At 35.3% G+C, this 22,210-nt stretch overlaps 1 protein-coding gene across 1 annotated transcript in view; it reads left to right on the top strand.

Moving 5' to 3' along the window:
* ETFA (electron transfer flavoprotein subunit alpha) overlaps positions 1–22,210 on the top strand; it is a 61,666-nt gene that overhangs the window by 1,395 nt on the left and 38,061 nt on the right. The window contains exons 2-8 of the mRNA XM_031440763.2: positions 9,792–9,938; positions 12,140–12,221; positions 12,324–12,406; positions 16,852–16,951; positions 17,971–18,081; positions 18,753–18,854; positions 20,001–20,069. Of these exons, the coding sequence (XP_031296623.1) occupies positions 9,792–9,938; positions 12,140–12,221; positions 12,324–12,406; positions 16,852–16,951; positions 17,971–18,081; positions 18,753–18,854; positions 20,001–20,069 (694 nt within the window). The remainder of the gene's footprint in view (positions 1–9,791; positions 9,939–12,139; positions 12,222–12,323; positions 12,407–16,851; positions 16,952–17,970; positions 18,082–18,752; positions 18,855–20,000; positions 20,070–22,210) is intronic.

Raw genomic sequence — 22,210 nt, 5'->3', positions numbered from 1 at the left:
CAGAGCCAGAGTCTTAAGTATCTGGTAATTGGAAGGTGATTTTGTAGACGGATTAGAAGTCTGGCGTAAGTGAAATAGTTGTGGAGGGGGAGTTTAGAACTCAGTTATTTTGTAGAGCTAACAGAAAAAAATGGAATGATTAGCTTAAGTAATTATAAACAGTTTGCCAATGTATGTTGACAGTATTTCCAAATCTTTATTGTGGTTTGCCATGGACTTTGACCTTGACTTATTTTTAGAATTTGAAGTCATGCTAAGTAGAGTAGTCCGTCTGGGGTCATTAAGAACATTTGAGAGATTTGATTTTCAGGGGTATAAGAAAATGGTGGGAACACTTCTAAAGTGGATACATAAATATACATACATATTCAACTGTACAATTTTTGAAATTTCTGACTTACAGGAAAGTTGCAAGAATAGTACAAAGAATTCTCAAAACCCTTTACTGAGTTTCACCAGCTGTTACCAGTTTGGCACATTTGCTTTATCTCGCTTCATATATACATATTATTATTTTTCTGAGCCATTTGAGAATATGTTGCAGACATGACCTTTACTCCTAAATAGTTCAGTGTATTTTCTGTGAATAAGGAGGTTCACCTTTCATAACCACTGTATAATTGGCAAAATTAGCAAGCTTAATGATAAAATATTATTATCTAATCTTCAGACATTCAAATATTAGCTATTGTCAGTCATTTGTAGCAATATTTCTTATTCTAGTCTGGGGTAGCCCAGGAACATGCCTTGCATTTAGTTCTCATGTCTTGTCAGTCTTTGTTAGAAAAGCTCCTCAGCCTTTGGCTTTGATGGCGTTGACATTTTTGGAGAATACAGACCTTTTTTGTTGACTGTCCCTTGATTTAGGTTTGTCTCATGTTTTCTTTGATTAGTTTCAGGTTCTGTATTTTTGGCAGGAGTATCACAGAAGTTGTATTATGTTCTCAGTACATCATGTTAGGCTCATAATGTTTGTTTATCCCATTGCTGGTAATGTTAATTACTTGGCTAAAGTGTTCACCAGATTTGTCCACTATCAGATTACTGTTCCTCCCTCTGTGGTTTTTAACTGATTTGTGGGGAGATACATCAAAACTATGTAACCCTTCTGTTTCTCACCAGACTTTCACCCAGTAGTCTTACCTGTTGATGATTCTTGACTGAGAAAGGATTACTGAAATGTAAAATGGTGGTTTTTCTAATTCTATCATCCCTTCTACATTTATTAGCATTCTAAGGGAGAAGAGTTCCTTCTTTTTGTGTTGTTGTTGTATTTATTTATGAACTCATGAATCCTTACTTTATTCATTATAGTCCATTACTACTCTTAAATTTTTTGATGCTCAAGTTGTCCCATATTTCTAAAGTGTGAGTCCCTTCAGTCTGGCTTCTGTTTACTGATATTTATGATACTGTAAAGTCAAAATGGCTTATCTGAATCCCTACTCTTGAAATTAAAAAAAAAAATTGTTCTGTAGCTAACTAGTAGCTAGTAAATGTACGAATATGCTTCTACAAAACCATATTTTTAATAACACATTAATCTATTAAAATATTAAAAGACTAAACTATTAAAGGTGAATATAGCTAATATGAATATAGCTGACACTACTAAACTGTACACTTTAAAAATGGTTAAAATGGTAAATTTTATATTTTTTTATTGCAACTAGTGAACAAAAAAAAGAAATACCTTAAACTGCTAGAATTTGTTAAATGTCTTGCATTTGGTGTCTACATTCCATTTCCATTGTGACTGATTTGTGCCCTTGAGCAAAATCCTTCATCTTTGCCGAGGAGGGCTTCTCAGTGTCATCAGATAATGAAGGTGGTATTTTCGTCTACAGCAAAGAGCTGGAGAACACACTGGGGGGAAATAGGTAGGCATGCATAATTAGTTAACATTCTTGTAGGGATATTAAGCATTAGTATTATTTTATTCATTTACATTTGAAATTGATTTGTTGACTAATAAGATACCAAAGAAACATTTTACCTGGATAGAGAAGCAATACTTTTCAAGGTTATTTGAGTTTTCCTATTACTGTATTCATTACTAGGCAGGAAGGCGTATCTATCATGATTCAGAAACTATGAAACTGGTATGAAGGAACATGACATTTTTCAGAGTCCATGATCTAGCATTGATGAATGAGATTGAACTCTGTAATTCACATGCAAATTTTAATTTCTTTTGAAAGAAGAAAGCCAATTTTGATGTGATGCTAAAAGATTTATTGCATAAGATGAGTTTCGTAAAATCATGCTGCTTGCCAATGTATCTGCTTAAGGGTCTTGCCTGTTTTTAAAGTGAAGTAAATTGACTGTCTTTAATATTATAATCAATGTTATATGACATTTCTAGTCATGATTAAAAGCTACCATATTTTATTACTAAAGAGGTTAAAGTAAGTTACTTAGTTTAAGTTCAGAAATGTAATATACATTTTATTATTACAAAATGTATGTTAAAATAGGGATGGGTGACTTTATATATTATTTATCTTTTTCAGTAGAAGTTGGAAAGATTTTATAGTTTATTCCTGCTTTTTAATTTTTGAGGTAAGCATAAAGACCCTCTCCCCACCCCCATACCATTAACCCCACTTAGTTTTCAAAGTGATGGGAGGTAGATTAAACTTATTCTTACTACCTAAGGTTTTGAGTGGGTTTGGAAGGGTAAAGTATGGAGTTAGAGTCCAACTTTTTCCCTCTTCTAACACCTGTGGTAGTTTACTACATGAACACAGTTAAAATCACAGCAGGAACTCCTGAGCAGTAAATCTACTTTGTTGTTCCTAAAAAGACTGAAAAGCAAAAGCAATGTGAAAGCTGTTAAGGTTGAAGAAGAAAAGGACCAAAATGTGTTCATTGGACTTAGCTATCACCGGTTGTTGGTGACTTTGAAGAGACTGGATCCAGTGTTGCAGTGGAAGTGAAGCCGGTTTGCTATGAGGAAAGGAGAAAGAGAGGTGAGGCAGTAGAATTTGTGTGTAAGGACGTTGTTTTCAAGAAGTTTGGCCCTAAAAGGTTGAAGAGAGGATGATAATCCCTTTAAACCCTGCCCTCAAGAAGTCTGCTGTCTCACAAAGACCAGTCAATTTAGTAAGGATATGTGGCTGATATGTGAAAGAAAACTTCATATTTTACTATTTGAGACTAAGATTAAAATTGAGCAGAGAGTACAGAGCATTCCCATATTATCCCACCCTCCTTCACTCCCTCCCTGTCAGCATCCTGCACCAGAGTGGTACATTTGTTACAACTGATGAACTTACATTGACACATCATTATCACCCAAAATCCATAGTTTACATTAGGGTTCACTCTTGGTGTTATACATTGTATGTGTTTTGACAAGTATACAGTGACATGTATCCACCATTGTAGTATTATACAGAATAATTTCATGGCCCTACAGTCCTCTGTGCCCTGTCCTTTCCTTGCCAGCCCCTGGCAACTACTGTGTTTTTACTGCTTCCTTAGCTTTGCCTTTTCAGCATGTCTTATAGGTGAATCCATACAATTATGTAGCATTTTCAGACTGTCTTCTTTCATTTAGTAATATGCATTTATGGTTCTTTCATGCCTTTTCCTGGCCTGATAGGTATTTTTTTTCTTCTTCAGCACTCAATAATATTTCATTTGCTGGATGTACCACAGTTTATCCATTCACCTACTCAAGGACATTTTGATTGCTACTAACTTCTGGCAATTATGGATAAAGCTTCCGTTGATATCCATGTGCAGGTTTTTTTTGTGGATGTAAATTTTCAGCTCATTTGAGTAAGTAGCAAGGTTGTGTGGCATGAGTATATTTAGTTTTGTGAGAAAGTGCCAACCTGTCTTTGAAAGTGGCTGTACCATTTTTAATTTACACCAGAGTTCCTGTTATTTCACATCCTCACCAACATTTGGTGTTATCAGTGTTTTGGATTTTCACTGTTTTAATAGGTGTGTAGTGGTATCTCATTCTTGTTTAAACTTGCAGCTCCCTAATGATATATGATGTTGAGCATCTTTACTTGTGCTTATTTACCATCTGCGTATTTTCTTCAGTGAGGTGTCTTTTCAGATATTTTGCCCATATTTAAATCAGTTTGTTTGTTATTACTGAGTTTTAAGCGTTCTTTGTGTACCTTAGATAACAGTCCTTTATCAGATATGTCTTTTGCAAATATTTTCTCCCAGTTTGTGACTTGTCTTCTCATCCTTTTGATGAAGAGGTTTTTAGAAGGAATGTTCAACTCATTTATTGGACTTCTACTCTGTGCTAGACACTGAAGTAGAGGCTGGGTTTGTAATCATAAGAAAATCAGACATAACCTCTGTACTGACAATCAAGTAGGGAAGACAAGATAATCAGGTGAGTATAGTCAAGTACTGTACTGAGGTTAGTGTACTGTGTCAGGGCTGGCAGAGTCAACCAGTTTGTGGAGATTCAGGAAAGCTTTTATGCTAACATTTATTGAGCATTTATTATGTCCTAGGAACTAGCCCAAGAGCTTTACATTTACTAATTCAATCCTCGCAACAACTCTTGAGATTATTGTTACTGTTGTCATCATCCCCATGTTATGATCTGGGAACTGAGGGACAGAGAAGTAATGGTGGAGGTGGGATTTAAACACAGGCAGGGTGGCCCTAGGCCTGTATTTCCTTAACACTGCTCTGTACTAAAGTTTCTTGGAGGGATTGGCATTTACACAGAAAACATAAGGGTGATTAACTGGAAGCTAATCAAATCACAGGGGAAGAGGTCCTCTATGCAGAGGGAACAATGTGTGGGAAAGCTGGAGGTCAGAGAGAGTAGGGCAAGGTCAAGTATCTGAAAATAAGATATAAATAACGCATGGGATAAATGGCTAGGGAGGTAGATTAAGCCATAGAATAAAATGCCTGGTAAACCAACCTAAGGAGTTGTTTACCATATCCTAAGGAGGCAGGAAGCAATTGATATGTTTTAAGCAGGAGAATAATACATTGAGTTTATATCATTGAAAGATCACTGGGAGAAATGGATTGGAGGAGAGCAAAGTTGGACTGGGAGTCAGTTGGAGAGAGATAATGGCCTGTACTAGGTAGTGGAATTGATGATGGAGAGTAGTGAATAGATTTAGGAGATACTGTATTTTGAAGGAAGAATTGTTATGACTTTAGTGGTTGAATGGTTGTGAGAGTTGAGGGAAAAAAAACAGATATAACTCCCAGATCATGGTTTGGGCAGTTTGTTGGAGAGTGATGCATCCTCTAAAGAGCTCCAGAGAAGCCGTGTGGGAGTGGGCTGGGGGACCAGGGGATAGATGAGTTAAGATTTGAATTTGCTGAGTTGGTGAGTGGCTGATGAGACAAGTTGAGCAATCAGATATGCAGGTGTAAGCTAATTATAGGCCTAGCACTTAGGAGAGAGATTTGATACCTCTGTATCTATATCTATGTTATTCTTACATAGTTGGTAAGTCATAAATTAATCCATGAAAGTAAGAATGGACTAGTCAACAATTTCAAACATTGCTGAAAGAACAAGTAAGGTAAAGCCTGAAGAGTATTTGTTGGTAATTTTGGTGAGGTTAGAAGCCGGGATACAAGTACAGTAGCTGAGGCGTGAATGGAAGATGAGGAATTAGAGAGCTGGAGTGGAAGGTGGGGTAATGGATTTTTAATTTTGGGATTCATTAAAATTGGAAGAGCCTCAAACATGTTTAAAAGTTGACGGGAAGGAGCCCAGGAAAAGGGAGAAGTGGGAGAGGTTAATGAGAGAAGATGCAGAAGTCTTTGGCTTGATTTGAGAGGATGGAGTCTGGAGTCCAGATGAAGGGATCAGATCCAGGAGGAAGGACCTGCAGCAGCTTCTGTTGTGATAGGGCAGGGGCGGGAATCTCTACGTTGGAGGTCAGGAAGGGGAAGTCATTCTCTCCTGATGGCTTCAGTTTTCATTGGGAGGTAAGAAGTGAGGCTTTTTTAGAGTAGGGAGCAGACCTTTGGCAGTTTGAAAAACAGCAGAAGGGACTCTTTGAAATAGTTGCTGTGGAGAGTGAGAGAGAAGCCAACAAGGATGTCATAGTAACATCGCTAGGCAGTTTTAAGGGCTCAGGTAAGGTTGATGACCAAGAATTATGGTGGCACTGCTCTGCATTAAGTAATTTAAATTTAAGTAGCAGTGTTTTGAAGAGATTGAGATTCCTTCTGAACAGCTACCTTATTATTTTAGTAATTATCTTTAAATGTTGAAGATTTGGCTTCTTTTTTTCTCCATTAGAAAGAGGACCCTAAAGTATACAGATGCAATGGGTCAAAAGATAATAAAATGACTTTCATTTCAAAACCTTTTCAGGTACTTTTTGAATCTTTAGTGATATTCTATACCACTTCTATTTAAAATAGGATTTTAGAGATATAGAATTTTTAGGGCTAGAAAAGAGGCCTTTGATGTCCATCTTACTGTTTCTTTTTGACCAGTGCTATTTTTTTTCCCAAAAAACCAAGAGGATATTTGCTAAATGAAATCTTACAGAAATGACCCACATATAGAACAGCTAAAAATGATGGTGCGTTGATGTGAGCTGGTAATTAAAACCCCAAATCTGGAGTTTGACTACCTGGACTTTAACCTGGCTCTGTCTCTCAGCTGTATAGCCACTGAGCTCCAGTTTCCTCATCTGTAAAGTTAGGGTGATAATAGTACCTCCATCATAGAGGCTTTCTGAGTTTTAGGCAAGACTTTATATCTATCTTAGTACAGTGCTCTGTAAATGTTAGTTTGGTTAATTCGGTTAAAGCAAAGCTCAGGTCCATTCCAGCAGCCCTGCCTGCCCGATTCTCACTTTTCGTCTGTGTGGTGGCTTCTTGAGGTGCCCCTGGGAGACCTTTAGTCTTCTATGATGTTTAGTTTAGAAGCTGTTGATCTAGTTTGTTGAAGATGAAGAAACTGAGGTGTGGATTGAGGAATAACATTTTAAAGGTCACAGACCAATTTCTTCTGCTCTAGGCTGCACACAGCTATTACTGCTGAGTTAAGCTACATAACCATGTTTAGTAGCTGCAGCTTCTCTTTAGGTGGTATCTGAGAAATAGAAGGTGGAACGTTGAAGTAGAAGAAAGCTTAGTATTAAAAAAAAGTATAAAGGAGTCAATTGATAAAGTAATATGGAGTGCCCTTATGTATATACTGCTTAGTAAAGATTGATCAGATAGATAGACTGAGTAGTTCTTACATATATTCTTTTGTTGTTGTTTACTCTTATAAATCTAATTTTTAATAGTCTTTTAAAAACAATATGCATTGTCCCCTTGAAAGTTCTAAAAAGCTTGATGATTCCTTAGGAAACCACCTAATTTATCTTATGATAGAATTATAATTTACAGCAAATGTGGGCCTTCTGCCACCAAATCTTGGATATATTCTTTAAATAGTGATGAAAAGCTCATAATTTTTATTGTAAATGATGTGGGAAGCATAATCAAAAATATGGTTCTGATATATATTGGTAATAAATAGTTTTGTTACTGGCAATTCTTGTGAAATGTGATTTAAATCATAAATTATGCCATTGGGTCCTAATTACAAAGTTCTTTACAAGATATTGTGCTCTTCTGATTAAAAAAGAAGTACCATATAATTCTACAGATGTGTATTGGAAAAAACACTGTACTAGACTGTGGGGATACAGAAATGAACAGGCATGATATTTGACTGCTAAGAACTTTCAGTCCATCCCAGGAATTGTGAATTGTTGTGAATTGTTTTGTGGAGAACAGTTTGTATCAATCAGCATTAAAAGCCTTGAAAGTGTGCCTACCTCTTGATCTAACACTCCTGCTTCTAGAAATTTGTCATAAGAAGAGAATCTTAAGATGTCCATAACGATTTCTAACCTCAACTGTAAAGACTCATCTCCCATGAGAAGGAAGTTTTATTTTTATTGTAAAGAAGGAAAAGTTATACAAGCAGCTACTTGATTTGGCAAAAACAGAAGTCTCATTTTCTTCCCTTTCCTTGCTCCCTTTGAGTAAACAAAAAGGGAGGAAAAAGACAAGAAATGTCATCCACTGGTACGTAGTGCAGGTGATTCCTTCCTCTAGCCTGTTCTGCAGTGCTGTCCTCTTCCTCTTTCTATCCTCATTGTTGTGGTTCTGGAAGCATTTCTACCCCTGAAGGATTGCCCTGGAGTCTCTGGCCCCCAGCTCTGGGATTGGATTCATCAAGAGTAGAGGGGGTTTAGAGGGCTGAGGAGAAGGAAGGGGTTGCAGTGGAAGAGGTAGGAAGCTTAGGGGAAGAAGGGCTTCTATTTTGTTGAAGGGTGCATAGGATCCGGCCTAGTCATTTATGGAAGCAGAGCAGCCAGAGTAACCTGGCCAAGTTCCAATCAGAAAGGTCTTCCTAGACTAAAAGGAACTCTTGTCTGTTGAGGATGAGTGCAGAGATTTAGCTATGAGGATGATCTCTGCATTGTTTATAATAATAAAAAAATTACTAATAACCCAAATGATTTTGGATACTAGTTGAACTAGTATATTAGTAATAAATAGGTGAAGAATATAGCAGTTGATATTGACAATGTAGTAAACATAAATATATGAATTTTGTCAATTTAGTTGTGTAACCAGCATTATAGCCCAGTGCCTGGCTTCCCTTCATTCTTACCCTCCTTATAAATTTCCAGTGCTGGGTGTGTATTAAACTATGCTTTTGTCATTCCAATTCTAGATCTGAAGATGATTGCTGAATTCAAAGCCACCCTGTGCCATTTGATCATCAGTGCTTCTTTTTCTCATTTCTCACTGCCGTTTTCCACAAGGATAGTTCAAAAATTTTCTCCTTTCCTCATGCCTGTGGTGCGCTTCCTTATCCTTTCACGTGGCAGGAACACCTAAACTTCCTTTCTTCCTCGTGATTCTCTACTTCATTGATCTGCAGCCTCCAACATTTTGCACCTCTTCATTCATCAAAAAACTACTTTGCCTTACAATTGTATGTGAACAAGTATTATTTCCCTTGAAAACTTTTTTCCTCCCCTGGTTTCTCAAGTTTCTTAGTGGTTCTTTTTTTGTTTTTTTTTTAATTGAAAACTTTTGTCCCTTGAAAACTTTGAGTGCAGGGACCATTCTTGTTCATTGTGTTCCCAGTGTTTGAATTTATTTCAAATAATCATGAACTATTGGTGGTCTCTTGATGGTCCACAGTAGCTATGGATGGAAGGTGGTTGATTCCAAGATACTGTCCAAAAGCTGTGGTTTTTTTTTAAATTTGGAAGCATATTTAAAGAATTGAAACCTTAGCAAAATTGCTATGTAGTGTTGTATTTTAAAGACAGATGTATGTTATCAGTTATTTTGGCATTGAACTAATTTTACCTGGAGCAAGAGAACTTTAGTAATTGATTTCATACCCATTATTTCTAGATATACTGTGCTCTTTAGGAGGATTGCTGTAAATGAATGTAATTGGTAGTAGTTTGATTCCCAGTTTGATAGTTAATGTGCTCTAAGGATTTAAAATTTAGATACACTTAGCAGTTTCTAGTTGAATATAGAGTAATGAGAAAGTTGCTTGGAAATAATAAAAATTTTCTCTAACAGTAGAAATAATTTGCATTTTCTGTGTTTATTAAGTAAGACTATTAGTAATAGAGTGATAGACACATAGCCCAATTTTTGCTTTTGAGCAAGAATTTTGTAAATACATTTATAGAACTGAATATTGCATACAATTTTCTTTAAAGCAAACATGCTTAACAATTAGAACAAAAAAGATTGTATTTCAACATTCGTTTCCTATTTTTTCTTTTTAGGCCTCATTGCTGCGATTTCAGAGTACCCTGGTGATAGCTGAGCATGCAAATGATACCCTAGCACCCATTACATTAAATACCATCACTGCAGCTAAACGTCTTGGAGGTGAAGTGTCCTGCTTAGTAGCTGGAACCAAATGTGACAAGGTGAGAAATTCTTAAGGTCAACCATAGCAAATATAATCTCCATCAAGAGACAGGGAAAGATGGCGACAGAGAATTATGCTGAGGACTGTAACCCAAACTGGGCTCTAATCCTCATTAAATGGTCAATATCACAGCTGTTACTACGTGTGAAAAAGGAACTAAAAGGTTTGCTCACTAAGCATTTTATCTTTTGAAATGAGGTAGAATGCTTGATTTAGTTCCACTGGCACCATCATGTGCCATCAGGTACCAAGTAGAGTGATAATATTTGAGTCCCCTTAGAGGTTAATAGCAGATTCCTTTTTTGTATTGATGAATATACTTGCTAATTGCTTTTAATTCCTGAAAGTGGTAAATTTGGAAAAAGTATCATGGGTGTTAATTTTTAATTGGTTTAAGAATTCAAATGTAAGTACTATGCTTTCCAAACATACCTGATACTAAAAGATGTTCCTTGTTTTGTTTTTTTGACATAAGACAATGACAGCTTTGTAAACTGACCCCCTGGAAAGGAGTTATAATGTGGTTTGCAGAGCCTGTACCTCTGGGCTGTAGTGTAGTTGAAATCGTGCTTCAATTAAGCTTACCCAGCTTGAGTCACCAGTTCCTTCTCATACCGTATAGGAGTTGTCAAGTGTGTAACTGGGGGCTTGGACCTCAGGGGAAGAAATCTAGAAGAGCACATTTCTTTTGAGGATTTTATTTTTTATTAAGTGATACTGATACAGAGCATGTGACATAATGCAAGTTCAGTGTGTTATTGCTGCTTCTGTCCAATTTCTTACTTGAAATTGGTATCTTAAAAGAATGTATTCTAGCAAGTTTGGGGTCATGTGGATTTCTTTACCTAAATCCTGCCAACAACTATTAAATCATATATAATTGATGTTAACCACAATGTATGATGATATGGCTAAGCTGTCTTTTTGGTTGCCCTGCTTTCAGATATACAAGTTCTGGATTTATTTATTTTGCTGTGATTTTAAACCATGATTCTGATATGACTTGAAAAATATTTGATGCTATTTTATTTGCACTATTTTGAGAAAAATAAAAACAAATCATCTTTTCTTCAGTTACAGTCTTACTATCATGTCTCTTTCTAATCTTAAAAACAACCAGTACCAGACTCTGTTAACAGCCTAGGCAGGTTCAGATGAGGTGCTTTTGCACTGCATTCTTTCTTCAGTGAATATTGTTGCAACCTCACCGTCTGTTGAGCTGGGGCAGGAGGCACAGCCTTTTATGCCTGCTCATCAGTGAATCAGCATGGAGTACACAAGACAGAAGACATATGATTGCTATGTTTCTGCTAAAGCAGAAGCCAGTCATGCTGTAATTAGAGAGATTTAAAAGAAGGAATTCTTAGTGCCTTCTGTATACAGAAAATCTGAGTGGTCGAAAAGCTTTCCCAGAACTTCATCCTGATTCCAAACAGGAAAAATGAGGAATTAAAATAGAAAATATTTTGCTTCATTATAGATAAATATATGTAGATGAGCAGGAGCTCAGTGATTGAAAATGGACTGTTATGTAAGATTTTCTCCTCTACAGCTACACTACCCCGAACATGTCTATCTCATCTGATCTTGGAAGCTAAGCAGGGTCGGGCCTGGTTAATACTTGGATGGGAGAACTGGGAATGCTGGATGCTGTAGGCTTTAAAAAAAAAAAAAAAGATTTTCTCTATTGCTCAGATTCACTGATTTTAGTATCAGCAGAAATTATTGTTGTCAAATAAAGTGCGTTGGCCTGTATTGCCAGTGTGGTTAAGTCCTGTTCTTTATCTCTAGGAATCCCAAGACTGAAAGGTATTGGCTGTGTTGTTATTGTGAGAGAGAACCTAACCACTACCTCATTTACACCATTTCTAAAATGATGAACTTGATGTTTATAGTGAGGGAAGGGTAAAGAGCTCAATTTACAACTAAATTTAAATGGACAGTTGTGTTGATTTTGATTTATTCAGTATTTTTCTTTTTCAAGGTAGGAATTTTTGTTTAAGGTCAATTGGTAGTAAGATCAATTGACTTAAGATTTTCCTTGTTAAATACTTTTTTTTATTCCTAAGTAGCCCTTTTTCTAATAAGAACAGTTTTTATAGTTGGCCACTAAGATTTTATGCTCTGTTGATATTTGTAATGGTGCCTCTATTTGTATCCTTCTGTTAGATGTATAATTAAAAACTCTTATATTTATAGGTGGCACAAGATCTCAGCAAAGTAGCAGGTGTAGCAAAAGTCCTGGTGGCTCAGCATGATGCATACAAAGGCCTTCTTCCAGGTGGGCTTTTCCAGTGGAAAAAATGTAATGTCTAAATTATGCTTGAATATATGAATATGAAAATATTATGAAATGTGTTTGTCAAATGTGTTTAATTCTCAGAGGAACTGACACCATTGATTTTGGCAACTCAGAAGCAGTTCAATTACACACACATCTGTGCTGGAGCATCTGCCTTTGGAAAGGTGAGAAGATTGAGAATGTGGAATCTGATGTCACTTCTTGGAAGAGATAGATTTCATTGTGCTGGGAATGTACAATAGACTTAGTTTAGGGAGTTAAATCTTGGTTTTCTGAATTAATGTGGTAGTTTTGCTAAAATTTATTCTTTCTGGATTTTGTTATAATTTGTTAAGATGCCATCTCCCAGCTTTCAACTTTTGTTGTAGAGATGACTCTGTTCTTTTAAGACTTGGTCATAATTTATTAGAACGTCACTTGCAGATTTTCAGATTTTGTCATGTAGAAAACTCTAAGCTATTTTAAAAATTATTTTTCTTTAAAAACTATGTTGAACTGTCTTGTACAAATGTCATTTGTATTAGTAACCCATCATAAGGGATGATTTATCTGAGTGGCTGATGGGTATTTGAAAGGCCAAATTTTATCTGCTTAGGGGATTTGGGAGGGGTTGTGTGATGGCTGAAGATGTCCTTAGGGTAAAGAAAGCTGTAATCTGATCGTGTGCATCCTGATATGTCTGAAGAAAGAATGTGCTATCAGATGGGTAGTGGTCTGCATGAAATTTAAAGGGGAAGTAAGGAATGTAGGAGGAGCCCAGGAGAAGGAATTTGTCAGTGGGCTTTACTTGCTCTCTGGCCTTGGGTATTATCCTAGTTCCCTTGTCTTTATCCCATTCTTAATAAGCTGCCATTTGTGGTTTTTATTTTTGCCTTTCAAGATGATAAATTAAGTTGTACACAAATACATTCTTATTATAAAGAATACATGCAGTATAGCAGTATGCAGAGCAAGGTATCAAAGTTCCCCTTTCTTATTCCCAACTCTCTTTCCACTTCCAAAGTACACATGTTAACAATTATACATTCTTTTAGGACTTTTCCTATGGATTTTCAAATTATAGTACATGTAAAAAATTTTTTTAACTTCTAGAATAGAATAGTATAGCATGAATTGTTTTGTGACTAGTGAGTTTTTACTTGAGTATGTCTTAAATATTTTCTCATAATGTGCCTCATCTTTTACATGGCTGCATAATATTCCATATTTAGCCAAGGATGGACAATTATTTCTAATTTTTTGCATTTCTAAACTTTGCTGCAAGGAAACATCCCTGTGTATACATGTACTGATGTTTATTTAGAATAGAGTTCTAGAAGTGAAATAGCTGAGTCAAAGTCTGTGTGCTTTTAAAATTTTGATGTATATTGCTAAATTGCTCTCTCAAAAAGGATGCCTCAGTTTACATTCCACCAGTTGCATACCTTGCCAGCACTTGCTGTTGTACATTTTAACATTTCCCCCAATCTGATGGGAAAAATTATAATCTCTAAAAAATTTGCATTTCTCTGATAATGAGATCAAATATTTTTTCATATGGTTATTTCTTTTTTGAATTGTCTTGATTTGACTTTTTTATATTCACAATTCTGTTGTAATTGATTTTTAAATACGAGTTTGGGGAATAAGATATAAGCTCTTTCATCACCTAACTGTGTTGAGTGGCAATAGCAGTGAGTTCCCAATATATTGATCTCTTTTCTTGCAAAATATGAATATCTATCTATCTTGTGAATATCTATCTGTGGTGCAATATTGCTTCTACACGTGAATCACTGCAAACGTAGCGATTTTGCACAGTCACCTGTGTAAGTTGCTCTAGTTTGTTTTTAACTTCAGAATTATTACTTTGAACTCATTAGATTTTTTCTTGTAAGATTAATAGACTTTTTAGGCAATAACAGAACTTTCAACCTACAGTATAAGTACATGAGTTTAATGAGCAGTTGTTCTTTTATTGCGTTATCACATTGCAGACTGTCATGAGGTTTTCCATTTTTGTATGAGGTTTGGTAATTGGTAAGTAAAACGGTTCTACAGAGGTGCATGACTCTGGGCTAATTATTTACCTTTCTGAAGTCTGTTTTTTCTGATATGTAAAATGATGCAGTTTGACCAAGTGATGCCTATTATCTGACAACTAGAAATGCTGAAAAATGGAATGGGTTTCCTCTATGGTAGGTTTCTCTTTCCCTGGATATGATTAAGTCAGAGGCTTGACATTCAACTATTGTACTTTGGATGTTGTAGATGAGCATTGAACTAAAAGATTTTCGTGGACCATTCCATCTCTGAGAGTTTTGATTCCATGTTGAATGATTTAAACAATTTCATGAGTCTTGAGTTTCTGTGATGACAGTTTACCTAAAAGATTGTTAAACCAAGAAAGGGTGTTTGTTGTATCTAATTAGCTAGATTTTAATACTCTGGCCTGAATTACTGTGTTCTGACATGTGGGAGTTTTGAGAACAAGGGTCACATAATAGTAACTGGTGCTGCAGCCTCTGAATGGATTTGGAATGAGAAAGAGTCCATCAGATGAAGCTAAACAATTTGCTCTCTAACAGTCTTTCACCAACTGTTTTTAAGATACCACATTTTTATACCACTATGCTAGAATTTAAAAATCTGTCATCTTTTTGTGCATCAAGAAACTACTCTGTTAGTTATTGCCTCTCCTTCCCTGAAACCCTGAGCCTGTGGTGTAGAGATAGATCTGTTTACCACCCACCCTCAGGACATGTAGACAAAAGATCAGACCTGGAAAAACGTGCCTTTAAGCACTGGGGTAAATTTTTTTATTTTCAAGATGTGCTAAAATAAAACGGACAATAAGAGTGTAAAAGATATTAAATTTCAAGGAATTTAGAAAGTTCTAAAACTTAAAAAGAGAGACAGTCTGCATAACATAAAATTTGTAAGAGAATCTGCTCAGCCAGGTAACAATATTCCAGCAGTATTTCCTGAACAGTTAAAGAAGGTGGGTGGTTCGGGGAAAGAGTTACTTACTGAAGCAGTCTTTAAATACTGACAAATTTGGTTTGTTTTGAAAGCAGATGTCTTCTAAACCTCTTATTTACCAAGTTAGAACTATGTTTAATAGCATTTTAATTTTTTTCCCCAGCCCTTAGTTTCCTATGAGATGTTAATTTTTTCTAATTGTGGTTTTATAAACTGTGGTACTTTCCTGTAGCTCTTTTATCATGGTTGAAAGGGGATTACTATACAACATAGGTAACAACAGACTGAAAAATTAGAAAATCTTTACTGGTGGAAATGCAACAGGAGGAAATTTGACTCAGGCTGTCAACAGCCTTTTGTTAGCATCAATTTATATACAACCACTTACTAGGTACAGGGTAGAGACAGAAGAGAAGTGGAAGACACAAAACTTCTGCTCTTGGGATGCTATAAATTCAGTTGAGGGTCATATAGTATGTATATTAAAATTATTTTAAAATAAAGTACCTGTTAGTGTCAATTAAATCGTGTAATTGTACATGCATATGGGAGGATGCAGAATAAAGGAATGATTAGAGGATAATGCTGATAGAATTCTTAGAGGAACAGAGAGGGTTTGAGGATGGAATGAGGAGAGGAACTTGAATACTGTTGGAGTGAGAGTTTGCCTCCTAGAGGTGATATCATGTACCGAGTTTAGGAGATGCCATGGAATAAGCTCTGTGTAGAAAGCAGTGTAGAATTCACCTTTTCTATTTGTGTGATAAAAGCAACACTTCACTTTTAAACTTACACTTAGATGATGTTATCATCTGGGAAAACCTCTGAGTCTAGAAAGTATGGTTATTCATTCTTCATTAACGATTCTGTTCTAGAGCCCTAGAGTCATAGAAAATTTAGACTGGAAGCATAGAGATTCTCTTCTCATTGTGATGTGAAGTAACTGAGCTCTGGAGATATCGTGGCTTGCCCAGTGATCCCTGCTAGTGGGCGCAAAGCTATCACATGTATCTATTCCAGAGATGTTATGTGCATATACATCTATTTTTGTTGTTCTTTTTATATATACCATACAGGCTGTGCTTTACTTTTCTCATTTTTTAAAAAATGTTATGTAAGATTCCATTATATGGAGAAAACTATCATTTATAAGCCTATCCCCTCCTGTTGATGGACCCTTAGATTTTGATTTTTTTTAATGCAACATCACTTTTTAAAAAGGTGAAAATGTCTGCTTTGAAATTTTTTCATGTGCATTAAGTAAATAGATACAAGTATGTTCTTTTTCAGTATTTGAGAATTTTACTACTCTAAATATTTTTCTGTCTTTTCTTATCTAAATTCAATAGTCTATCTGTAACTGTCACACTTTGTAAGTGATGATCTTTAAAGCAAATGTCATATCTCATAATTCAACATCCTGAGTTAAGGTAGTTTATTAATGGAAAGCTCATAAAACTCTTGATGTCGTCAGAGACTGTCCCAAAAGTTGTATTTGAAGTTGTTGTATGACTCAAGGTGCATGTGAAATATAAAATGTTTGAATTAAAATTTGTATAGAATTTGCATTTAGAGAATATTACTGCTGATATTTCATAGCCATTCATCAGCATGTATGTGTGTAACTCACTGCTTATTTTGCTTTTAGAACCTTTTGCCCAGAATAGCAGCCAAACTTGATGTTGCCCCTATTTCTGACATCATTGCAATCAAATCACCTGACACATTTGTGAGAACTATTTATGCAGGTGAGTACCCAAGGAAAATAATCAGCATGCTAAATTTTTGTAAATTTTGAGAGCAAAAATTAATCTTAAAGATAGAATTTTAAAACATGGACCATCTTAAAGATTTCTGAGAAAAATCTCAGTCTTAGAACTGCTGCTAGACCATGACATGACAATTCCCTCTGATCCAGAATGCACTTCTTTCCTTCCTGGTCATTCAATATAGAGTAAGAATTTTCCAGTGATCAATAAAAATTAGATTTACTATTCAGTATATTTTGTAAGTTATGGGAAAGCAAAACTTTCTATTTTTTTAAAGTAGTATTTTCAGTCTTTTATGCTGCTTCTACTCCATTTCCATCTGCATTAAGAAATTCATTTAAGAAAAAAAATTCATTTCAGTGTCTCTTTAGTTGATTAATCTTTTGCTAAGCATGCTGGTCTTTAGTGGGTCTGGAGAAGGCAGTGAGCTCTTTGTTCTTTGTAATTGATTGCAGTTGTGTGTTTCAATATAAATAGTCAATTCTCAAATCAGATCTTTCAACATTAGTAGTATTTAAGAGGAAATATTTGGTCATAGTTTAGGTTACTCTTAATGTGATTGCTAACCCGTAAGAAATGTCTCAAATCCTGTTAAATTTTGGCACATCACAATTCTTGTCCTATCATGTTTCCACTTACTTTCCCTCTATTAGCATGAATAGTAGCAGCTCATGTTGTTGAGTTACCGATTATTGTTTTTGGAGAAAGAAGCTTTTGTTTATATTCCTTTTAGGAAGAGTGTAGCTGATTAGTGTGGCTGCCTCTTCCAGTTTGTTTCTTCCCTGCAGGTCAGCACTTGTTCTGTTTTTAAAGACATCCAAGGTTACAAGATATCCACTGATAGGTTTCCTCAATGTTATACCTTTGTCCTATGCTTAGTTGAAGCAGAAAACAAGTACCTGGTCCACAGTTATTTCTTCCTTTGTGAAGTAAATTCTGAACCTCAAAGGAATACTTGTTTGTTTGTTTGTTTTTATTTAAATAAATGTGTATTTCAGGAAATGCTTTATGTACAGTGAAGTGTGATGAAAAAGTAAAGGTGTTTTCCGTCCGGGGAACATCTTTTGAAGCTGCAACAACAAGTGGAGGTAGTGCTGGTTCAGAAGAGGGTGAGTGTTTGTTTGTACCTGTTTTTGTTTGTTTTAGTTTCTTATTTTTCAGTCACAGATAATGTTAGAATAAGAGATGGCCTCTAGTTAAATTTCTAATGCAAAGTGATCGAGAGCTCAGTCTAGATGATATTCCCAAGCTTGTACAAAAATAAGAAATAATTATAACATGTCTTTAAATGTCGTTTTTGGTACTGGGTACTAATCGCTTTGGTGTATGTACATCAAAGGGGTAGGAGAGAAGGGGGCCATTAAGATTAATGTGTTATATTGATGTCAAGGTTTTTTACTCTCCTCTCACTGTTTCCTATTATAATAGAGATTGAGTATAACAGAAGAATGTAATAATAGTAAAGGCATGAAGGGTGTTACATTTTGATATATACAGTATCTTACTGAACCCCGTAGAGAGTGCTATTCCAGTTTTACAGGTAGACTCAGAGAATTAAATGACTTCTCAAAAGTTATACAGCTAATGAGGTAAAGGCTGGAATCTCGCCCCTTTAAGTCTTTCCAAAAATCAGAATGAAATTAGGAGCCAAAAAATTCACAGTAACTGGAAAACTCAAATTTCATGGAATTAATTCTTTGTGTATTTCTCTTCAAGATTATTTTTATTATAGAACTTGAACTCATAGTCATTTTTTTGTTCTATATATCAATAAATGCAGTATCAAGTACTTCCCCAGTGGGCATATCAGAATGGCTTGACCAGAAATTAACAAAAACTGATCGACCAGAGCTAACAGGTGCCAAAGTGGTGGTATCTGGTGGTAAGTGAAATCTTGTAGTTTATTAATTTTAAAAGATGATGTAAACTTAAAATACTTTGCTTTTACTAGTGTTTATTTTAGGGGAGCACAGATTTTTTTTCCCCCAAATGTAAGAAGTAGGTAAATTACAAATGTTACTCCCATTTTACCAATTAGGAAAATGAAATCATGAGTTTAAGAAATAATTTGCGATTTCCGTTGTAAATCTATGTCATTGGCACCAGGGGGAGCATGGTACAAATCTCAACTCTGGCTTTGCAACTTGGTATTTTTGTCTTTTTGACTGACTTCTATGTTATTCTGAAGAGTATGGTTGGCTTCTGAATCATAGAACTGGTTGCAGTCTCAGGATCGTGTTGTATGATTCCCACCCTTCACTCTAGTTTGAAAGACTTCCAGGTCTCTATGGAAAGCTCTGAAAGTTTCTTTGCATTTAATACAAAAGCTGTTAATATTGCACAGATTTGCTTCTGTTTGTATGTCATGCTCCCTCCTTAAAAAAAAATTATAGCTTGCTGACTTTTTGAAAAAATGACTTATGATTTAAAAATCTTTTCAAACTAAACATCAAATGAAATATTTAAGCTTCCAAACAGCCTCATATTGCAAGTAGCATTGTGAGGAAATAATTTAATATTTCAAAAAGGTGTATCTGACTCGTTTATTCACTTATTTATTCAAGAAATGCTTGTTGGATATATATATTCTCTACCATGCCCATTGCAAAGTGCTGGAGAAGCAAAAAGGAAAGGCAGGTTATTCTGGCTCTTAAGGACTTTAAAGTCTAGTGGAATGACTTCCATTCAAATAATAACTTCTTTCAGTTGTTCAGTTAAGTATTGATAAATACTGTGGATATAGCAATGATGAAGATAGATATGGATCCCGTATTTAAAGAGTTTTTGTTGTAGTGGGGAAGACTGATTTTAAAGACTGATTATACAATTAGTTAACCTGTTAGTTAATTACAGTAGTTCTGACTGCTTTATAGGAGAACAGCAGTATCATTGGAGAAGCCAGGAAAGGCTTTGTATAAGAGATGGCAGTTGTGTAATATGAAGAGTCACTCATGTATACAAAGTTGCAAAATTTTTATGGAATGGAGTTTATATTTGCTTAATTTTTTTCCCCATCTTTTTAAATTAGGTCGGGGTTTGAAGAGTGGAGAGAACTTTAAGTTGTTGTATGATTTGGCGGATCAACTACATGCTGCAGGTAAAGTTACTTTCCCTAGAAAAATGTCCCCATTTCATTGGAAATATTTTTTCTTTATTGTTTCATTTACATGTAAGTCACTCAAGGCTGCAGATTTTCTTTTTGCTTTCTTTGGTTTTCAACTCTTCTATCTGAAACAGTTTTCTCAGTCTTTCGAGGTATAAATGGTAAAGCATTCAGTAAGTAGAGGGTGTCCTCAATTTTTCTTATTTATGTGACAATCCTAATGTTTGCCAAATTTTAGTAGTTTTTACCATTAAAAAAATTAAATGTCAGCTTTAGTGCTTATATCATATTCAGGAATGCCCTTGTTTTCTTTCTTTTTTGGTAGTCTAATGTAATCCTCTTCTACAAGTAGAAATTAACATTTAATGTTACTTTAAAAATTTATAGAGAACATGAATTTATAGAGAACTTGTTTTTAAAAGTGTATTGAGAATGAAATGATTTTTTTGAAAAATCAGAAAATTAAAAATATTTTGTTTTTTAATTATACAACTATTAGGTGAATATATCCTTCTTTTTAAAAAAAAAGTCTCAGTTCTGTCTTCCCCCTTTTAAGAGTTTTGTGTATAACTTTCTAGGCTTTTTATATGCTTTTATATTACCTAACATGTGTACCCATAGAAGCAGTTATGGTTTTGTCGGAATAAAGGCATAGTATTGACTATAATCAGATGGTGGTATTTGAGGATGTTTATTTCATTTCATTTTTTAAAAATTGAAGTATAGTTGTTTTACAGTATTGTGTCAGTTTCTGGTATACAGCACAGTGATTTAGTTATACATATATATACATTATCTTTTTCGTATTTTCCATTATGATTTATTATAGGATATTGAATATAGTTCCCTGTGCTATACAGTAGGACCTTGTTTATCTATTTTATATAAAGTAGTTTGTATTTGCTAATCCCAGACTCCTAATTTATCCCTCCTCCACCCACTTTCCCCTTAGGTAACCATAAGTTTGTTTTCTATGTCTGTGAGTCTGTTGCTATTTTGTAAATAAGTTCATTTGTGTCATATTTTAGATTCCACACGTAAGTGATGTCATATGGTATTTGTCTTTCTCTTTCTGACTTATTTCACTTAGTATGATAATCTCTGGATATCCATGTTCTGCAAATGACGTTTCATTCTTTTTTTATGGCTGAGTAGTCTTCTATTGTGTGTATATACCACATCTTCTTTATCCATTCATTTTGTCAAAGGACATTTAGGTTGTTTCTGTGTCTTGTCTATTGTAAATAGTGCTACTGTGAACATTGGGGTGCATGTATCTTTTTAAATTAGAGTTCCCTCTGGGTATATGCTCAGGAGTGGGATTGCTGGCTCATATAGCAGTTCTATTTTTAGTTTTTTAAGGAACCTCCATACTGTTCTCCATAGTGGCTGCACCAATTTATGTTCCCACCAGCAGTATTGGAGGGTTCCCTTTTCTCCACATCCTCTCCAGCATTTATCATTTGTGGACTTTTTAATGATGGCCTTTCTGACCAGTGTGAGGTGATACCTCATTATAGTTTGGTTTGCATTTCTCTAATACTTAGCGATATTAAGCATCTTTTCATGTGCCTATTGGCTGTCTGTATCATTCATTCATTCTTTAGTTGAACAGATACTTATCGAGTGTCTACCGTATGGCAGGCACTATTTAAGAGCTAGGGAAAAAGCACTGAACCAAATAAGCAAAATCTTTTCCTTTGTGGAAGTTACATTTCTATTTGGGAGAGACTAGACTTTATATTAGTTTCCTGTGGTTACTGTAACAAATTACCATAAACGTGGTGGCTTAAAACAGCAGAAAATTACTCTCTCAGAGTTGCATAGGTCAGAAGTGTGTTGACATCGAGGTGTTGGCAGGACCACACTCCCTGTGGAGGTGAATCTGTTTCCAGCTACAGTGGCTGCCCTGGCATTCCTGAGTTTACGGCCACGTCCCTCCAGTTTCTGCCTCTTCTGTTTTCAGTAACCTCTGTGTCTGTAGCATAACTCCCTCGGTGTCCCTTTTACAAGGACACATGTGATGCCATTTAGAGCCCTCCTAGATAATGCAGGATAAGCACCTTCTCCCAAGAGCCTTTAAATCTGCTGTGACAGGTAAAATTCACAAGTTCTGGGGATTAGAAAGTTAATTT

The sequence above is a fragment of the Camelus dromedarius genome, chromosome 29 (genome assembly GCF_036321535.1).
Source record: "Camelus dromedarius isolate mCamDro1 chromosome 29, mCamDro1.pat, whole genome shotgun sequence".
Lineage (NCBI taxonomy): Eukaryota > Metazoa > Chordata > Mammalia > Artiodactyla > Camelidae > Camelus > Camelus dromedarius.
Note: the sequence above shows the minus strand (reverse complement) of the source record. Positions and strands in the feature narration are given on the sequence as shown.